Genomic DNA, 20,337 nt, shown 5'->3' on the forward strand with positions numbered 1-20,337 from the left:
ACTGCCATGCCCCACCCTGGGGCGCAGAAAGGCTGACAGCTATTGCTGGACGGCCTTTCACGTCCCCAGCAATACCCGTGGAGGCGGGCGAGGGCTCTGAAGTGGCCATTACGTGGCCACTTAAGCGCCTTGATAGGCCTCGGGCGGGCGGGCCATTTCCCACCCGACACCGTAAACTTGGACGGAGGCGGAAGCAGTGCGGGTAGGTGTCCCGGCGCCACCTGCTCAGTTTTACGCCACCTCCATGCCACCATCCGACCCGCTGGGGTGGCGTAAAATTCAGCCCGAGGAGATCGATTTACACTGCAACATGTTATCATTTGAAATGTACTGCCTGAAAGAGTGATGGCAGCAGATTCAGTAGTAACTTTCAAATTGGATTTGGATAAATACTTGAAGGGGAAAACTTTGCAGGTCTATGAGGAAAGGGCAGGGGAATGGAACTAATTAGAAAGCTCTTCCAAGCATGTCAGGCTGAATATCCTCTTACTGTGCTGTATCATTCTATAATGCGCCTTTCAGTATTTTTCTTTAAATCTGCAGACAGATATCTAACAACTTGTGTTCTTGGAAAATTTTGCGTGTTAATTATGTGTTAATAATCTGTTTAAAATAAACTGGGGAGCAGGATATGTAGCAATTTTATATGAGCATGTTAATGAACTCATTAAAAATTATTGTAAGTAACATGACCACCTACAAATTGGAAAATCAATTATTACGGTTTAAAAAAAAGCAAATTTCTACCAATAATTCAGTTTGAGGTTGTGGACCATGAACAGTACTGACAAATGAATTTAATTTTGTGGCCAACAAATTATTTATTGAGCAGAAATTGACTAGTTTTCATGGGTAAAAGTAACTCTCAGTATTGTTTTTAACCAGTTGGTTCGCATTTTCATTTAATTTCTATATCCAGATTGTCAATGTTACAATGAACCCATCAGAACCACATGCAGTAAGTACACATTGCCTTTGGTTTGTGTAAGATTGACTAGTACTCAGTCTGACATTGTGAGTTTTTTTTTTGCCCCTCCAGGTTATCAAGAACAACTTGAATCCTGTGTGGGAGTCCTTTAAAGTTTCCTTGAGCTCACTTTGTAGTTGCGATGATAAGAGACAGCTAAAGGTACAGATTGATGTAGAATATTGACATCGACGTGATGAGCCTAATTAGCACATAACTTGATGCATGTTATACAACTGAAGACAGTGTTCAGAACAGAATATATCTTTATTGTTTGTTATTGGAAAATCACCATAGTACTTATACCTGTACAAAAAAATAAGTTGATCCTAAATATTTCCTTGCAACTTCTTTCTCTTGCTGACAACAATAGTTTGCAACATTTTGAACCAGATTTTCAGTTTGTTGCCCAGACGTAAAACTAACATTGTGTATCGACCGCCCATTATAAAAATCTGCTTTTTTTTGTATTACCTATTGAAATCAATGGCGAGTTAAAAATCTACCTTATTGCATAAAGATGCACTAGTGTCAGCATTAGCAGTGGGCATAATTAATTTTGATGAGCAAGTTGCTGAAGATTGGAGCAAAATTATATTTTAGTTTTATTTTAAGCCCATCATCCCTCACACAGGGGGAGTTTTATGCTGGTGGCAGGGGTCTCGAAGTCAGGATAAACCGCGCCGAGATGCACGCATCGCCTCTTTTCCAGAAGGCCTGTCAAATTTAGTGCCAATCATGCACTTCAGTGTACAGCGGCGGGCCTTCCATAGGATTGAGGACCCTATCACCGGAATTTGCGCCCTTGGAGAGCTGCTGGCCAATCAGAGGCCGGCAGCTGCAGCGCTACCGCGGAGGTGGTGGCTGCTGCTGGAGGTGACCATCCTGGAGGCCGAGGAGCATTGCTGGAGCCAGGCCTCAGGTAGGTCAGAGTGGGAGGGGTCTCACGGGGTGGGGGTCACAGTTGGGAGGGGGTCGGCAGCAAGGGCATGGGGATGGACCTCAGCAGGGACCCCCACCCCCCACCCCCCTTCCCAATGCCAGGTCTCACATTCAGGCACTGTGCCTTTGAATGAGGGACCCCCCCCCTCCCCCCCACTCACCACCCAGAGTTGGGAAGCAGCCACATTGTTTTGCCTACTGTGCTTCCCATGCGGTGACAGGGTAATTATGGCTGCGGGGGGAAGAGGCCCTTAATTGGGGGTTAATTGCCCAGTTAAGGGCTTCATTTGGCGGCATGGCAGGAAGGCTGTTCACAGACCTTCCTGCCTGGACTAAATTTCAACGGAGGCAGAATGGTGGTGACAACCCCGCACCCCCCCCCCACTCCTCCACCCCACCACCATCTCACCCGATTTTAAGCTCTCCCTGCCTCCAAACCTGCCACAGGGGAAAGCTTAAACTTCCAGCCAACATGTCCATTCTTGACACACATAATTTGTACGACTTCCACAAGGCGTTACCTCTTGCTGGCCCTTTATCTCCTGTTTTAAGACTTAATGAAACAGTCATAAATATCAGTCTAGAAATTACAGTTCGTGCTATCAATCGGCAAACACTACATTGGTGTGATATTTTGTTGTTTACTATTTTGATGGGGGCATTAATCCAATTGTCTACTAAAAGAACAGTTTGCAGAAAGGGCGGCACAGTGGCGCAGTGGTTAGCACCGCAGCCTCACAGCTCCAGCGACCCGGGTTCAATTCTGGGTACTGCCTGTGTGGAGTTTGCAAGTTCTCCCTGTGTCTGCGTGGGTTTCCTCCGGGTGCTCCGGTTTCCTCCCACATGCCAAAAGACTTGCAGGTTGATAGGTTAATTGGTCATTATAAATTGCCCCTAGTATAGGTAGATGGTAGAGGAATATAGGGACAGGTGGGGATGTGGTAGGAATATGGGGTTAGTGTAGGATTAGTATAAATGGGTGGTTGATGGTCGGCACAGACTCGGTGGGCCGAAGGGCCTGTTTCAGTGCTGTATCTCTAAGTTACACAAACACATTTAGTGTTACAAAAACAAAGTACTGCAGGTGCTGGAAATCTGATGAAAGGTCATCAACCTGAAATGTTGGGCTGGATTTTCAAATGCTAGCGGAGTGGGACCGAGTGTGAACGTGATTTAAAAATCACAATCCTGGGGGGCGTCTCTGGTTCCCGACGCTTCTGGGACAGACTACAATTTTTAAAGTGAGGGTGGGGGGAGGGAATGGGAAACCTGCTCACCTCCAATTAACAGCCCGTTAAGCTCCTAGAGGGGTTTGTTAAGGTCAGCATTGCCATTTATAATTTGGATTCCAGTGAACCCAAACAGTCTGGTACACGTAAGTGCACAGTAGTTGGTATCACAGTGGGGTGAAGAGAAACTTTTTTAATGTTATAAATTATGGGACCCTCGAGGATTTTGTGCCAGATCATGGGCATTACCTCATAGTTGGATCTTTCAACAACATCTTCCTCTTTTATGCTGCTGGCTGTCTAAGGAGCTGCCTGCTCTCTTCAGCAAGGCAGTGGCAGTCCCCATCATGGCTGCTGGCTGCCTTTGCTGCTCATGCTCTACAGGCAGCTCTCGCCTCCTGGAGACACTTGGAGCCACTAATTGAGTGCTGAGCTTGTCTCTTGCCCAATTACGGCGTTAACATATCAAAATAGTGTCGCATGAATTGTACAGTTGAGGCGTAGAGCTGGAAATTTTCCAGGCATGGGGTTCCTGACGCCGTTTTGAAAATCCAGCTCAACAACACTGTTCCTCTCTCCACAGACGCTGCTCGACCTCCTGAGTATTTCCACCATTTTCTGTGTTCACATTTAGGGCTGAATTTTACCAAGCCCTTGACATCGGGCTCCGTGGCGGGGTGGGGTGGTCGCGAAAGATAGGGCAGGCAGCAGTCCGCCATGGCCCGATCCTCCTGCTGGGCGACGGGACCTGGATTTCACTATTTAAATTAATGACATGCATAAATTTAAATGAACTTACCTGCAATCCTCCAGGCTCACCGCAATCTTCGCCTTGGTGGCCGGTACTCCCGCGCTTTCCCTTCCCCATTTGGGGAAAGCTGGCGGACACTGGTGGGGAGGGGAGAAGAGTAAATACTTTCAGTGCGTTCAGGGGGAATGGGTCAAATAAACGTAACGGGTGTATGGAATGGTGGGAAGGGGTGAACTTTAAACTTAGTTCAGTCTGTCAGGGGAAAGGACAGATTTAAAAGTAAGTGTTTTGGGGGGGAAGAGCAAATAGTTAATGTAATTGTTATGGGGGGGCGGGAAAGGGGCGTTAAAAATTTATGTAAGAAATTTTGGGGCCCTTTAAAAATAGCGCCAACGCCTGCACACAGGCAGCTGTCGCCATTGCTGGGGATGGACAGCCCGCCCCCTCCACTCAGGGGGTGGGGGGCGGACCGACTGGCTTTTTAAATGATCCACCACGTGTGGGTCACTATTTTGTGAGCTGGCGGGATCTAAAAATCCAGCCATTAGTGTTTTTTTACTTTAACTTTTTAATTTTTTTAGTTTCTATTAGGTAATGATTAAATAATGAATAGTATTTTCCTTTAGCTCTTTTCAGAATTACCCTGGCATTTTGGAAGAAAAATATTTGGTCAAGTAGGAATGCTGAATATGGTCAGATTTGTTCCGTCAATGACTGAATTTTCCATACCTTTTGGAATCCAAATAGTTTTCTTTGATCATCAGTTTTTACTCATTGCAATTGTACTTGATAATTTCAATAACTGAATTTCTGAGTGATGATCGTTTGTGCAAATTCCAAAATTTCTTTTGTTCTATATTCATTAAACTGAACAGCTGCCATCTAAACACTCCAGCATCACACTGACCTTTTACCTAGCCAGGTAAGACAATTAATTGGCAGCTGGCTAAAGTTCCTTTGTTTAACAATGCATGAAGCATTCAGAGCTCTTTTCTATCCTGAGCAGTCTGCCTGCAATCTTAAATTGTAGATGGTAAGGGCACTTGCCCCAAGCCAGTGGATCCTCGGTAAATATGCAGATTGTGCTCTGATGATATCACTGGGGTCTGATATTTTAACCTGAAACTCGAGTGGGGGAACAGTAATGGCTTTCATGTCAGGCCAAACCCATCAGGAACAGCAGTCAGAAGAAGTTTAATAAGATAATCTAAAAATGTTTTTCTTTGGTTCCTTGTGGCCAGGAGGAGCAGGGCTGTGCCACTGGGCCCCACAAGGATGCCTTGGGCCTTCCCGACACCAGGCATTCTCATCACCTCCCTGGACCGTGATTCCTCTGCCGGGTCCCACTGATCCATTTGTATTGTGCCAGGGACGGTGTCTCTGGTTCTCCAGCAGTCTCCTGCTGGATGATTTTTGCCTGTCAGGCAGCTGATTCTGCCAATTTCTTGGCTTTTTTGGTCTCTTGCTGACACTGTGAGCATGCAGATTAGTCATTCCGACCACTTTTGTCACAAGTTGAATTTTTTTTTTTTTAGAGATACAGCACTGAAACAGGCCCTTCGGCCCACCGAGTCTGTGCCGAACATCAACCACCCATTTATACTAATCCTACACTAATCCCATATTCCCAACAAACATCCCCACCTGTCCCTATATTTCCCTACCACCTACCTATACTAGTGACAATTTATAATGGCCAATTTACCTATCAACCTGCAAGTCTTTTGGCTTGTGGGAGGAAACCGGAGCACCCGGAGAAAACCCACGCAGACACAGGGAGAACTTGCAAACTCCACACAGGCAGTACCCAGAATCGAACCCGGGTCCCTGGAGCTGTGAGGCTGCGGTGCTAACCACTGCGCCACTGTCCTCCCAAAATGTATCACTTCACATTTCTCTGCATTAAATTTCATCTGACATTGGTCTGTTCTTCTGAAGACACCAACAGTCCTCTTCGCAATCAACCACGTTCCTTATTTTGAGATTGCCTGCAAATTTTGATATTGTGCCCCATATACCCAAATTCTGATAATTTATTAATATTGAGAAAAGCAATGATCCCAACTCTAACGCCCAGGGAACACCACTGTTAGCGACTCTCCAGTCTGAAAATATCCATAAATCACTCTGTTTTGCTTTTTAAACAACTTCCTATTCAAGCTAGTGCATTCCTTTGATGATGCATGTCTTAGTTTTACCAATAAACTTCCTATGCAGCACGTTATCAAACACATTTTGAAAATTCACATATATAACATCAGTGGCATTCCCTTTAGAGAAATAATGGAATGTATCAATAAAGGATTCAACAATACAAGAAAGAGAGAACAGGTAGAGGAGAAAAGCAAAGAAATACCTTGGAAAACTAAAATTAGAAAAAAACAACTAAAAGGAAAAATGGTGTCTGAAAATAGTAAAACAGTACATTAAAACCTAATAAAGCCTTGGGTATAATATATATATATATATATATTATATATATATATATATAAAAAATATATATGCTCAAGTGAAACATGAGAAGGGAATGGAAACAGTTTTGTTGTGTCTCCAGTTTTGTTTTGATATGTCTGCACTTGTGAGTAAAATCACATAAAATATATGAAACTACAAGAAAAAAGGTTTATTAATAGGAATTGACCAACCAGATTTACTCTATGAATTTGTTGGTACAACACTGTAATTCCAACTTCAGAGAGTATTACTGAAAATGATTTTCTTGAAGTTCATCGTTGGGAATTTCCTCAGGGATTCTTGCAAACGGCTGCAGTATCTTTGGTGGGAGATCAGTTGAAATTCCTGTTATGTGTCATATGTTTATTTCTATGCCTTCTTAGTACATTGTGCTGTAATCTTTTGGTGTACCAGATTTAGTACTCTTAGTACAATTAGCAGTAAATAGACACCTAAGTTAACTAGCAATCCTGCATCTGCAGGTTTCACATTTCATGTACCCATGCTCGTTTATTTCTTTTTATCTGTATGACAATATATCTGCTATTCCTTAGCTCATCTAGTAATTTGTCTAGAATGCTTTGGATGCTATAAATCCCCTTCAGCTCACTCACTGGGTCACATGGTTGAGTGTTGGCAACACGTTTTATAGTATTCATTGTAGTCTTTGTCCAGGAATAGCATGAACAATGAGTACGCTGAATTTTACTAATCACTGGCCCCCAGCTGGAGGCTCCTCTATTTAATTTCACTGTCCATTTTTAAGATGCAAAGATAAATGAGCAAAAGTACATCCAAAACAGCACCTTACATTCAATATATGTTCTGATTTTCCAGTGTTTAGTCTGGGATTATGATACTCGTGGAAAACATGATTATATTGGAGAGTTTTACACAACATTTGAGCAAATGCGGAAAGCAATGGGAGAAAACAAGGTAAACAATATTGAATCATGAAGCTCTGCGAAGAGATTACTTTACAATTGATGGATAATCAGACAAAGCGTCCGATTTCGTTACTGTGCTGCAGTGCAATTGTATTTAAAGATGCAATGCCACAAAATTGATGCATTTTAAAACAAAGGTCAACATCTTCAGACACAGCACCGAATGCATGATCTATATATGTGGTTTTAGTGTTGCTCAGTACTTAAAACTTATGGACCTGACATTGTGTGCTTTTATGATATATGTGCAGCTTGTAGTAAAACTGGGCCTTGTAATTCTGTTGTGCGATTATTAGCATGCAAATACTTAAGGCTCAATCTTACAATTGCAGTCTCCCAGCCTTGTCTGCTGGTGCACTCCCCATAATTTTGTGTCCATTAAAATCTGTTATAAAAATTGGCCCCTGGGTAATGTAGCAGTTTCCCCTCCCTCCATAATGTCTCACCTGTCAAAAGCCTAAAACTCAGAGGAGGCCTTCATTGCACAACATGGTCTAGTCTTCAAGGTTCTCTGGGCCCTTTATTTTATCTTGGACCCTCTGCCGTAGTGGTTCCACTGCAGCAATGCCGAATCTTTCTCACAGGCATTCCACTGGACGTCCATCATGCATATTTACTGACCCCCACAACCCAAGAAACTGGGCAGGGATCATGGTGAATCAGGGAAATTCAGCCCATAAACTTCACGGAACAATGATTACAAGTGAGTTGTCAACTTTTACCATGTCTTTTAGTGTTCTATGTAGTTTCCATTATTCAGCTACTAAATATCACATAATCTGCTTCTGTGCAAGGATAATGTTGGCTGATGCACCATGACCCCTATCTCTGTAACCTCCTCTAGCCCCATCAACACTCCAAGATTTCTGCGCTCCTCCAATTCTGGCCTCTTGCTCATCTCAGATTTTAATCGCTGCACCATTAGCGATCGTGCCTTCGGCTGCTGAGGCCCTGAGCTCTGAAATTCCCTGCCTGAACCTCTCTGCCTCTCTACCTGTCTCCCTTCCTTTGAGATGCTCCTTAACATCTACCCCTCACCTGTCCTAATATCTCCTTATGTGGCTTGGTGACAAATCTTGTTTTGCTAACGATCCCGTGAAGTGCCTTGGGATGCTTACTTATATTCAAGGTGCTATATAAATGCAAGCTATTGTTGGTGTTTTTGTTTTGCCCTTTTCCGGATAGTCTCATGTTACATTGCCTCCAGTTTAACTGCAGGATTTGTGCCAAGTAATAACATTCCCTTGTTGGTTTGTGCGATAAACCAAGCTCCACTGTTGAAATGGTGCAGTGGAGCTGAACCCCAGCTGTGTTGTAGTAAGCCTGCAGTTTTGTTTGTATAGAGTCATAGGCTCCCATTTGATATTTAGCTTGAACAATGCAATGACAGTTCTTGTGCTTCTGGGATTGAGCACTTAAGTTATTTTTAATTATTTACAGTCTTTACTCAATTCCTCAATTTCTTGAGTTTATGGCCATGCAATGTTCCTGGTATACAAATGCCAACCACCATGACATTTTCTTTCTAAGTCCTAAGTTCATGTCTTTTTATATAATCAGTATTGTGCTGTGGGTTGACTGCATTGCCATGCAGGAGCATATCATGGCCCATATATTTCTGTAGCAGAACACCTAATAGCGTCTGCCATTTACACTTGCCCTTGCATGTTTTGTTTTTTAAATATTTTATGTGGCAAGCTGCTGAAAGTATGAGTTGATAACAACACATTGAGAGAAACTTGACATCTGTGACCTGAATGAACAGGGCAAGCCACTGTGCATCTTCTTAACCAATCAGATTGAAGGACTGTGAAATAAATAGCACAGGGACTGAGAAGGAAGTATAAATTAAGAATGGGTGAATTCAGTGTCAAATCAGGTACAGAAAAAGAAATAGAGAGGGAAAGAAAGATTGGATTAAGAGAGAGAAAAGAGTGACGTCATTAAAAAGGTAGTTAGACTGGAATGGACAAGACAACTTTCTGTGACGAGTTTAGTTTGTGTCTATGGCATAAATATAACGACTTCTGCCATTCAGATAATTTCAATAGTGAAACTGACGACAAGATGACATTTTCGTGAAGTCAATGGTGGAGTGGTGCAACTCGGACAGTAACTTCTAGATTTTTGAGTTTAATCATGCGGCTGCCACATGCCTGAAGTTGCTGTACCATTTGCTCGTAAATAGCGGCAAGTGCCAGTAGTCTCACAATTGTTTTGACAGGAAAATCTGGGCCATGTTTTGTGAAATTAGAATCTGCTGTTGCCCAGGCTGGTGTGGGTAATGCAAATAACAGATAATGTGCTGAATTTGTGAGGGTTGGTGTTGGAATTCAGTATCTAATTATTGCTCATCTGTTCTAACAGTGATCAACAGCTGAATTTGTGTCCCATCTGACACATCAGCTGCTCCATGTTATTATCTAAACTGTTAATGGTATTCCCCATTGTTGGTTGCTTTGTTTGACTTAATGGCATGCACAGTGAATATTTAAATTGGTTTTTTACCACTTCAAGTAACACATTGCCTGTTTTTGTATGCATGGCAACCATTTTGTCAGCATACAGTTCTAAACTCAAAGGCACATCACACGACAATTCAAAATACATTTACTTAGAATTACAGTGGATGGATTATGAATTTTTGATTGGTTTATATTGTGATGTAGTAATATGGCTTCTCTCTTTTAATCAGGTCCATTGGGATTGTGTTAATCCAAAATATAAGGCAAAAAAGAGGCATTATAAGAACTCTGGAACTGTCATACTGAAAGATTGTAAGGTAAGGTACACTGGGATAGTAAGGTACACTGGAGTAACTGTGATTTACACAAGGGGCAATTTAGAAATTGACTTTTCCTTACAAAGCAACAGTGACTACAATTCAAAAGTAACTCATTGGTTGTGCAGTGCATTGGGACATCCTCGTGATGAAACTGGGCTAAGCCGGCTGTGCAAAACGGTTTTGTAGCTAATTGGCAAGCTAATTTTTTCACAGTGCCCAATCTTGTGAAGTTCACAGAATGATAGTTCAAACTCTTTTTGGAAACTTGTTTCCTAGTCTCACTGTCACCCTTACTTTGTTTGAAATTAAAAATTTTGACAATGGGTTGCTGATTCTCCACAAGCCGGTTTTGCACTGTTGGCATTGACCAAATTCACCCCCAGAGTTTTCTGATGATGAACATTCTGTTTTATATTTGCCATGGACTTGCTTGTAGCTGATTTCACTCAATTTCCTGGTCTGAATTCAGAAAAAAAGTAAAACTCGAAAATCAGAATGCCTAATTTGTATCGCATGTGAATTTTCCAATGTGTCTTCAAATACTGCTTAATTAAGAATAAAACACTGAATTAAAGAGTGAAAGACTGAGAAAAGACTATGAGATACATTTATTCAACAGTCTGTGATTTTTGCCATCAGTGTTATGTATTTTTTACAAGCAATTTTTAAAATTATGCAGAGAGTAAAATGTCATTTGAACAGGCAGCAAAGATGAGTTTCTGCTCATTGTGATTTTCTTAGTTAATTTAGTTTACTCAGGCTCCACAGTTACCAGAAAATCAATAGAAGCCAATGTAATAAGTGGTGCAGATCCCACTTAACATAGGCTACCTCAGTTATATATCAACTTTGGGCTGGACAGATTTGGATTCAAACAAGTATAGAGGTCTTAACTGTGATAACATTCAAACTGAGAATTATAATAATGTAAAGCTTCCACGGGCCCCACTGTGGACCGGTGCTGGATCCAAATCTTTATACTTGTACTTAAAGATAAGCTTTTAGGGAAATTGTTGCTCATTTCCATCAAGGAATACGGCTTCCTTATGCTCTTCAATGATGTGAGCAAGTAATATCATTGAAATTAAAAGCTTTCAGTCAATAAGACATGATCTAACATGTGTAAATGACAATTATCAATCTTATAAAGATGTTGACAGTTTTTTTTCAGGGAAGATGTCAGGTTATTAGTCATTGTATTGAAATAGTTGACTTCAATTCTCCTGGACTAAGTATGCATTTTTGTGTTTTGAAGTTGCACAGGATATATTCCTTTTTAGATTACATAATGGGCGGATGCCAGATTCACTTTACGGTAGGTGAATAATTATTATGCTTTTAAAACTATTTCCCAGTGATGATTTTTCATAGCTCTTGGAGATAGATGATTGCTAACCTTTATATTGTAGAAAGTGGGCAACTATTGTGGGTTTGCCAAAGGTTTTCCTTTGATACTAACTATCCATCTAGAAGTGCTATATTGTCAGCAATCTCTGGTTTCAAAGCCAAGAGCTCCTAGTTATAAAAAGGTAAAACATTTGCATTTTAATTTATTTTTATTGAAATTACTGCTGTGTGAAGAAGAAAAAAGTTGCAGAAGTATTGCAAAGTAAAAATAACTCTAGTTCTTGACATGTAGAAACATAAAAGAGCAGTCATTGAATTGGAGCCTGACCAGCTTTAAGTAAACTGACATTATGTTGATTGAAGACCAAGGGCATTACTTATCTGCAGAATGGCTTGTGTTGTTGCTGAATTGGCCCTGTTTACACTGTGGAATATGGCTGTAAGTGACAACACCCGCTCAGTCAGTTCAGAGCCATGACTTTGTCAGTCTGCCACAATGGTGGGAGCATCCAGCAATTGTTTGGCAAAGTGTTTTGATGCCTTTGACAGCAGTAGCATAAGATCACTTAACTTATAGGGGTTTTCCACATTGGTAAGCATGTTACCAGAGCCAAACTTGTAGTTTCAAGCAGCCATGAAGCTCCTTTCAAGCTGCCTTTATCTCATATTATATATATATAGTTCTGGGTTTCTTCACAAATCTACCTTAACATTTTCCCCATAAGGTTTTTACCAACTATAAATAGCTCTTCTAATTTCGGGTGTGTAACTCCAATTCACAGTACTGAGTAAATATTAATTAGTCACTTGCATCCCTTTGCAGTGTTGCTTCTATTGGCGATCTCAAGATTGGCCAGGGCGCTGTGGAAGGAATTGAACTTACAGACTATTACAAATCTGAAGTTCTTTCTGTACCTACACCATTAGAAGTTTCTTTATTTGATAATCTTGGTGCATGTTTAAAGGCCCTGAAATTCCAGAGGTCAGTGAGGACGTAATGTTGGCAGTTTGGTGCTGAGACATAAGAGGTGAAATTTTGGATGGAACTTGGATCTGCTCGGCTTCTGCCCCACTTAACTTGCATCCAAATTCTGCCAGAAGAAAGCAGGTGGATGAACCATCAGTCCAATAAATGATGCAGACATCCAAATGACGGATTTAGAATGCGATGATGCCACTATCCCTAAATTTCCATCTTCGATTCTACTCTTCTAATCAGCACATGTAGAAAACCAGCATTCTTACCAGGATCAGCTGATAAAGGTGTATGTTGTGGTGTCTTGGAGACAAAGTTCTGATGGCCTTTTGGAAGAAATATTTTTTTGGCAATAACTCTGCTTTGGCTGCATCTTCTTCAGCCTTTGTTTTTCCTGTTCATCTGAAATCTTCAGCTTGAAATTCTAATCCTCTGGAGAGGATTGTGTCTCTGGGAAATGTTGGATACCATCTGCCATAGTCTGCAATATGGTGTTCCTAATTGAATTCACTTATACATTATCTACCTCTTGGAGGAAGAGGAGATGAAGTAAGAAGCTGTTTAATCAGGCAGCATCAGAGAAGAGTTGCAACTTGCCAGCGATACTCTGTCAATGGGATGTATAGACTAGGCACTCCTTTTTAAATACTTCTTTTGAGAAGTATCTCTGGAGGCAGCGATTCAACCTAGAAGCACTGGGAGCTTCTCTGCCCTCTGCTGCAGAGCTCCAGACTGGTTCAAGGACCATGCATACAGTTGCAGAGAAGTTGTAGCACTAAACTTTGATCTGATGGCTCATTCCTAGGAGCCACTTAAGACTTCTACTACAAAAGTATACTGTGTATACTTGCATCAAGCAAGCCACTAATACTCAATTTGCCAAGGCTACCAAATTATGGTGACAGAGGTCCCAAGCACTGAATGAATACACTGTAAATTGCTACAGAATTGCAGGATTTTTCCAGGGTTCCCGGGACAATTAACTCTGCTCATATGACTTGTATGTGTCCCAATTGACAATGCCCAACATTACAGGCTGAATTTTACCATCCCCCCCACCCCCGCCGATGTCTGGGGTTGTGGCGGGAGGGACCGGAAAATGCCTCCAGGAGAGGCCCGCCACGGTCCTCAACGCTGGGAACGGCCCGCCTCATATTACTGGCGGCAGCGAGGCCTCATGGCAGCTCCCCCGCCGCTGGGCAACGGGGCCGAAATTTAAATATTCTAATGGTGCTAATGAACGAATAATTACTTATCTCGTCGTGCCGGTCATCCTGCTCCCATATTTCGGTTGGTGGCTGGTACTCGTGTGCTGTTCAATTCATGACCAGTGAAGTGTGGCAGAACACTGGTGGGGGGTGGGGGGGGTTGCGGTGCAGGAGGTACATTTTCAGTGAGGCTGGGAGCAGCATCAAACCTTTTCGATTGGTTTAGGGGGTGGTGGGAAGGGGTAAAGATCAAAGTTTCTAAACTTTGGAGGGGGGAAGGCCGGGATCACAAGGTAAGTTTTTTTGGGGGGTGGACAGAGGGCAAGTAATAATTTGTTTAGTCATTGGGGGGATGGGACAGGGTCTTGAAACTTTTATTATGCTTTTCACTTTAAATTAACACTGCCTATAATGTTTAAAATTTAAATGAAATGCTAAGGGCCTGAAGCCCTTTAAATATGGCAGTGGCACCAGACGTTGTTACTGTGGATGGATTTCCTGCCCCCTCTACGTCATCGGTGGGGGGGTGGCAGTCTGCCCCGACCATGTAAATGCGCCTCCGTGTATAATATCACGGCGGCTCCGCAGAGCAAATCCCGCTCGTGCGCCCTGCCATCTTTGAAGATCTCCGCCGTTCTCGACGGTGAGCTGGTAAAATTCAACCTGACATCAACAGAAAGGAATTTCATTCCCTGACATTCAGTAGATGTATATTTGCTGTTACCAATTCCTTCATATGAACGCTGGGGGCTGAATTTAATGAGGTGGCGGCGGGTTCGGAAGTGGGTGCCATTCCCATCTGTCGCATTGGTGGCCGCCCCACCATGATCATGTGGCGGGCGGCCATTTTACATAATGGAGATGCAGGCGGAGGGGGCGGGATGCGAGTCGCCGATTACATCGTTCGATGACTCCGTAGCAGGTACTACCACCATATTTAAAAGCCTACCAGCCCTGCATTCACTCCTGCCTTAGAGTCATTGTCAGGTTTGTGACAATGCTGGACTGATTCCTGGATCCCCCAATCCCAAGAGAAGGACAGCACAGGATGGCCGAGGCATAACACAAGTTGACTCCACGTTTTGGTGATGCCTCCCTGTAGATTGTCTTCCAGGCTGCAAGAGAAAGGCGGGAGGTTCTCTTCCCCAGTGATGGCAAGAAGAGATCTTCAAGCCTGATCAAGCAAGCCTGGATGAAGATCGCAGAGGAAGTCAGTTGCCATGGAGTCCCCACTGGAACTGGCTGCAGTGCCAAAAGAGGGTCAATGACCCCCTGCATTCGGCCAAGGTGAGTGCTCCATACCACTTTCCTTTTTGGAACGGCATGTGATTACGCGGGAGGGTGCGTGACATGGGGAGGGTGGCACTACCATGGCGATGGTAGAGGGGCTATTACATCATCCTGACAGATGCAGGGCTACATCTCAGACACAGGCCACTTTTCTTCATAGCTCACCCCCATTTACGCCCCGACAGTTATGTTAGCATGAGATATATCAGAGGCCCCTCTTAGATTAAATAAGATAGGGGTGTTTTAAGCCCCCTTTGAAGGTGGGAACAGACTTGCAGCACAAAGCTTGTTGTGAATCAACTTTATTGAGATAAAGGTAAGGACAAGTTTATTCAGTTTTCAGATAAACTATTAGTCACAAACTCAGGCAGTGATTAACAGTCTAACACAGATACTATCCGTATTAGAGACTGGATGGCAGAGCGCACGACTAGTTTCTCTTGTATTCTTGTCTTCAAGTTTCTTTGGTCTGTCTCAATCTCATACAGTTTCTCTTGTCTTTTTTGTTGTTCAAAAATTCTCTGCCATACAGCCACACAGTCAAGGCTTCTTTATTCCTGGCTTCTTTCCAATTATCTCTCCCTTTCCCCAATCAGTGATTCGTCTTGTATTAAAGGATGCCTTTTTTAGCCAATCAAGGATAATTCTTTGGCTGTTGCTAACCTTTCGGATTTACGTAGGTAATACCCTTTTGCGTTGACTGCTGTATTCCATGCTTTTACATTCCAAGGTTCCTTATCTCATTACGAGACAAATCTACATTTTGTTTTAACAAAAGCTGTTTTTACTGTTTGCTTTAAGGTCTCACCCTCTTACTGCAAGTAAGCATTTTAAAACTTGACATAATCTCCCAGAATCCCTCTACCTTGACATCTTGTCCATACTGTGCCCTATTTCCTAAGTTTTCCCACTTTGCCATACTACAAAGAAGGGTTCTAATAAAGCTAAATGCTACTTTATGATAATAAGTTAGTTGTTAGTTTATATTAGCTGGAGTTTAACAATTAGTATTCTGGTTAGTAACTTATTAGTAACTTAATCTTTGATGAGGAGCTGACACCAGAAGAACTGTCATGTTGATCTCTCTGCCAATTTTTAGTATCTTCATCCTTCCTCTTGCATGACAAGGAGGGAGACAGCCCGGAGTGGCCAAGGAGCTCCATATCTGCGTTCCTCTCACCCCAGCTGAGGATCTGGGGGGGACCCAGGGGGCCGCACAATCTCAGACAGAGAGATTGGAGAGTCTCACATGAGAATGAGGATTGGCTTCAATTGACATACTCATCACTTTTGGAGATCCACATCACGTATGGTTGGCTTGACGAGATCTGCACAGCCTAACCCACACATTTGTGTTATCTCATGCAGGTTGGCATGCACAGGAGACTGCAGCTACAGGGGGATAGCCGTCAACCTCTGAGGAGGAGGACCACTCAGAGAATAGACCATCCCATGACTGTCCTGCACCTTCCACCAGCGCAGATACTTTCACTTTGGTGGGTTTCCGCTTGGCCTTAGAATTGGGTCACAAGCAAGTGAGAGTACCACACATGCGCCCAAGCAGTTGGCTGAGGCTGAGACAGCCGAAGCCTCTGACAGTCGGAGGACTGTGGGTGGCCAGGCCCATGCTGAGCCCCAGGCTCATGTCGTGCTTCTGGTGTCGACAGCACAGGGTATGCTGGAATTGCAGAGAGAAGTAAGACAACATCTGGCAGAGATGCCAGAGGCCATGTGCAGCCATGAATGGATGTTGGAGGAGTCCATCCATGCTATGAGTGCTGTCATGTCTCAGGCATATGAGTGCATGGCTTCCTCCATCGAGAGGTTGGTGACACTTATGGAGAGTCAGATCCCACAGATGCGCGCAGACCTGCACACCATCGCCTTGGCCATGAGATTAACGTAGCAGTGGCAAAGCGAGAGAAGGTATAGGAGCATGGAGACTTCTCTTGCTCCATGTCCTTCCCGGTTGAGCAGGGAGGTTCAAGTGTGTCTTGAAAGGGAGGCAGAGAGGTTGGCTTCCATGTCTGGGGGCTCCCCTCAGGGCGCTCTGAGTGCGGACACTGGCTCCTCAGCCCCTCTGCCAGTGAGCCCACCTCTAGCTCCGATGCAGGAAACCCTCAGGCAGCTGGGGTCTTCCAGGCCTCAGGCAGTCAGAGAACACCCGCCAAAGTCATCACAGGCCAAGGGGCAGCCTGATCAGTAGCCTGCGTCCAGCCCAGCTGCTGTCGTAGAGTTCACACCGCGTAGGAGCACTCGCAAACATATTACGATGACCACCTAGCCACACTTGGGGACTCAGACACATAGGAAATATGTAATGAATTGATTATGTTACGGACAGGTGGGAAATGATAGGGATGGTTTCCCTTTTTCACCTCTCAACTGACCAAAGACAGCGTTTTTTAAAAAGTGTTTTAACCCCTGAGTGTTTTAATGGTCAACAAACAGACAAATTTGTCTGTTTTCTCTGTTTGACAGGTTTTCTCGTAAGCTTAAAAGAAAGATAAATGTTTAATATACGAAGCCTGATAATATATGCAACTTCACCCACTCTCACATGCATACAGATACACACACCAGAAAAGATAGCGATTAAAAGATAACGTGTTTAGGTCGAATGGTTTTAAAAAAGGATTCGCTGTAAAACTTGCATTTTTCCCTGGATGAAGACTTAAAATGGTGCAGGCCTATTTTTTCCTTTTTGATGGTTCACTAAAGGAAAAAATACTTGGAAGGTTCAGGAGGATGGATACATTGTTGCAGACTTCTGTGGTTATCTCTCAGTCAGAGTTCAGTGGTTGAAAACCCTTGTACAATTTCTCAGGTATTGAGTTCAAGGCCAAACTCCAGTTGCTGCCTACATGTAGTTCAAAACTGGTAATCTTAGGCAGGGTCCTGTCTTTTTGATGACACAGATGGACCTCTCTTTTTCTTCACAGAATGCTTCTTATTAAAACTCATTAACAGAAACCTGGTTTCTGTCATGTGACCAGAGTTTCTCATTGTTCTGATAAAATGGTGTCTGATGGTGAGGCCATTGTTAGACAATGGGGTCTGAATGTCATTCATCATTATTCCATCTTGATAAAGTGGAGTTTTTCACACCCATTCTCTTGAGTTTGAATTTGGAGTCACCAAGACTGCAATGCCGTTGTTAACCCAATTCGTTGGAAAGGAGTAGCCATTAACACAGAATGGGTCATGTACATTTTAATGCCTTGTCCAGACATGAAGATTGGCTCAGGGTTCTTGCAGTTTCCATGTGTATTAACAGCACAGGATAAGATCACCTGATCTCTCGACTGCATTTTGTTTTGTAGGAAAGCCGTCAGTTTTGGGTTTGTTTCATAAATTTATTATATAGTTCATAATTTCTCCTTGCATGAGCATGACAAATAATTAAAAGTTCTTGTGTGCAAATCCTTGGTGATCATTGTCAAAAAATTATTTTCCATGATGTATTAACTATGAGCTGCTGACTTCCCCCTTCCCCGTAGTGTAATGCCAATGTGACTACAGCCCTCATTAATATGCCAATGTGACTACAGCCCTCATTAACGTATGTTCTCCCATGGGCACAAGCGCACACTGCAGCTTGTTGCAAGTCAGGGAACACAAATGAAAAGGAGATGACAGGCGATATGCATTAAGGTGAGCCTTTATTGGATTCTCTGTGAGTGTACATCAGAGTGGCTAAATCGGGTGATTTAAAAAAAAATTTTGAAATTCATTCATAGGATGTGGGCATCACTTGCTAGGCCAGCATTTATTGCCCATCCCTAATTGCCCTTGAGAAGGTGGTGGTGAGCTGCCTTTTTGAACTGCTGCAGTCCATGTGGGATAGGTACACCCACAGTGCTGTTAGGAAGGGAGTTCCAGGATTTTGACCCAGCGACAGTGAAGGAACGGCGATATAGTTCCAAGTCAGCATGGTGTGTAACTTGGAGGGGAATTTGCAGGTGGTGATGTTCCCATGCATTTGCTGCTCTTGTCCTTCTAGTTGGTAGAGGTCACGGGTTTGGAAGGTGCTGTCTAAGGAGTCTTGGTGCATTGCTGCAGTGCATCTTGTAGATGGTACACACTGCTGCCACTGTGCGTTGGTGGTGGAGGGAGTGAATGTTTGTGGATGGGGTGATAATCAAGTAGGCTGCCTTGTCCTGGATGGTGTTGAGCGTCTTGAGTGTTGGAGCTGCACCCATCCAGGCAAGTGCAGAATCTTCCATCACACTCTTGACTTGTGCCTTGTAGACGGTTGACAGACTTTGGGAAGTCCAGTTCAGTTTCTGGTCAATGGTAACCCCCATTATGAGGTTGTCTCTTGCCTCCTTGGCACATTGCTCAATCTGCCTGGCCTTTGGTACAAGGTCTTCACCATCTATTGCTGCTTGCTCCTCTCTCCCCTCTGCATCCTCCTCATCAGGGGAGGAGTGTTGCTCAGGCATCTCATCATCATGTAAGGCCTCCCCCCCTCTGCAGTGCTAGTTTGTGCACAGCACAGCAGACCATCACGTTACCTGAGACCCTCGCTGGGGCAAACTGCAGAGCTCCACCAGATCGATCGTGGCAGCAGAATCTCATCTTCAGTAGCCCAATGACCTGCTCAATGGTAGCTCACGTAGAGTCGTTGCAAGTGTTGTACCTCTCCTTTACTGCATTGCGAGGGTTCCTCACTGGTGTCAGAAGCCAGTCTGCAATGGGTATCCCTTGTCCCCGAGAATCCATTTCTGAAGGCAAGCAGTGGGCCAGAAAAGCTGTGGCACCTGGGACTGTTGAAGTATGTAGGTATCGTGGCTGCTTTTTGGGAAGTGAGCACACATCTGCAAGAAATGATTTCAGTAGTCGCAGACCAGTTGATGAAATGGAAACCCTTCCTGTTGGTGAAGGTGGCTGGCTGTTCTGTGGGAGCCTTGATGACCACGTGCTTGCAATCTATCAAACCTTGCATCTGGGGAAATCCAGCAATGGCCCCGAACCCGATGGCCCACTTGGCCTGACTGTCAGGATCGGTCCAGTAGCACACAGAGTCGCTGGCCCTCTTGAACAGGGCATTGGTCACCTCCTTGATGCGGTGGTGGGCTGCCGACTGGGAGACCCCACACATGTCCCCAGTGGATCCCTGAAAAGAACTAGATGTGTAGAAGTTGAATGCCACGGTGATCTTCAGGGCCACAGGCATCGGGTGACTCCTAAATCCCAGAGGTCGCAACTCGTTCTGCAGCAGGGTGCAAAAGTCAGTGACGGCCTCCTTGGTGAGCTGTAGTCTTCGCTAACAATGCCGCTTGGGCATTTGGAGGTAGCTGATTCGAGTCTGGTACATTCTCTGGCCATTCTTGGCATGGCCGACTGCTGTTGCTCTCGTCGTGGAGCTTCACGGACAGGCACAGCAGCCTAATGGCTCCGTCAGAGGCATTGCATCATGCCATGGGGGTCCAAAAATA

The 20,337-nt window shown here is 43.8% G+C and overlaps 1 protein-coding gene across 1 annotated transcript in view; it reads left to right on the forward strand.

Moving 5' to 3' along the window:
• The window catches only part of cpne7 (copine VII), a 183,743-nt gene that overhangs the window by 112,873 nt on the left and 50,533 nt on the right, over positions 1 to 20,337 (forward strand). The window contains exons 6-9 of the mRNA XM_068049886.1: positions 1,040 to 1,129; positions 7,181 to 7,279; positions 9,986 to 10,072; positions 11,331 to 11,390. Of these exons, the coding sequence (XP_067905987.1) occupies positions 1,040 to 1,129; positions 7,181 to 7,279; positions 9,986 to 10,072; positions 11,331 to 11,390 (336 nt within the window). The remainder of the gene's footprint in view (positions 1 to 1,039; positions 1,130 to 7,180; positions 7,280 to 9,985; positions 10,073 to 11,330; positions 11,391 to 20,337) is intronic.

This window comes from Heterodontus francisci, chromosome 17 (genome assembly GCF_036365525.1).
Source record: "Heterodontus francisci isolate sHetFra1 chromosome 17, sHetFra1.hap1, whole genome shotgun sequence".
Lineage (NCBI taxonomy): Eukaryota > Metazoa > Chordata > Chondrichthyes > Heterodontiformes > Heterodontidae > Heterodontus > Heterodontus francisci.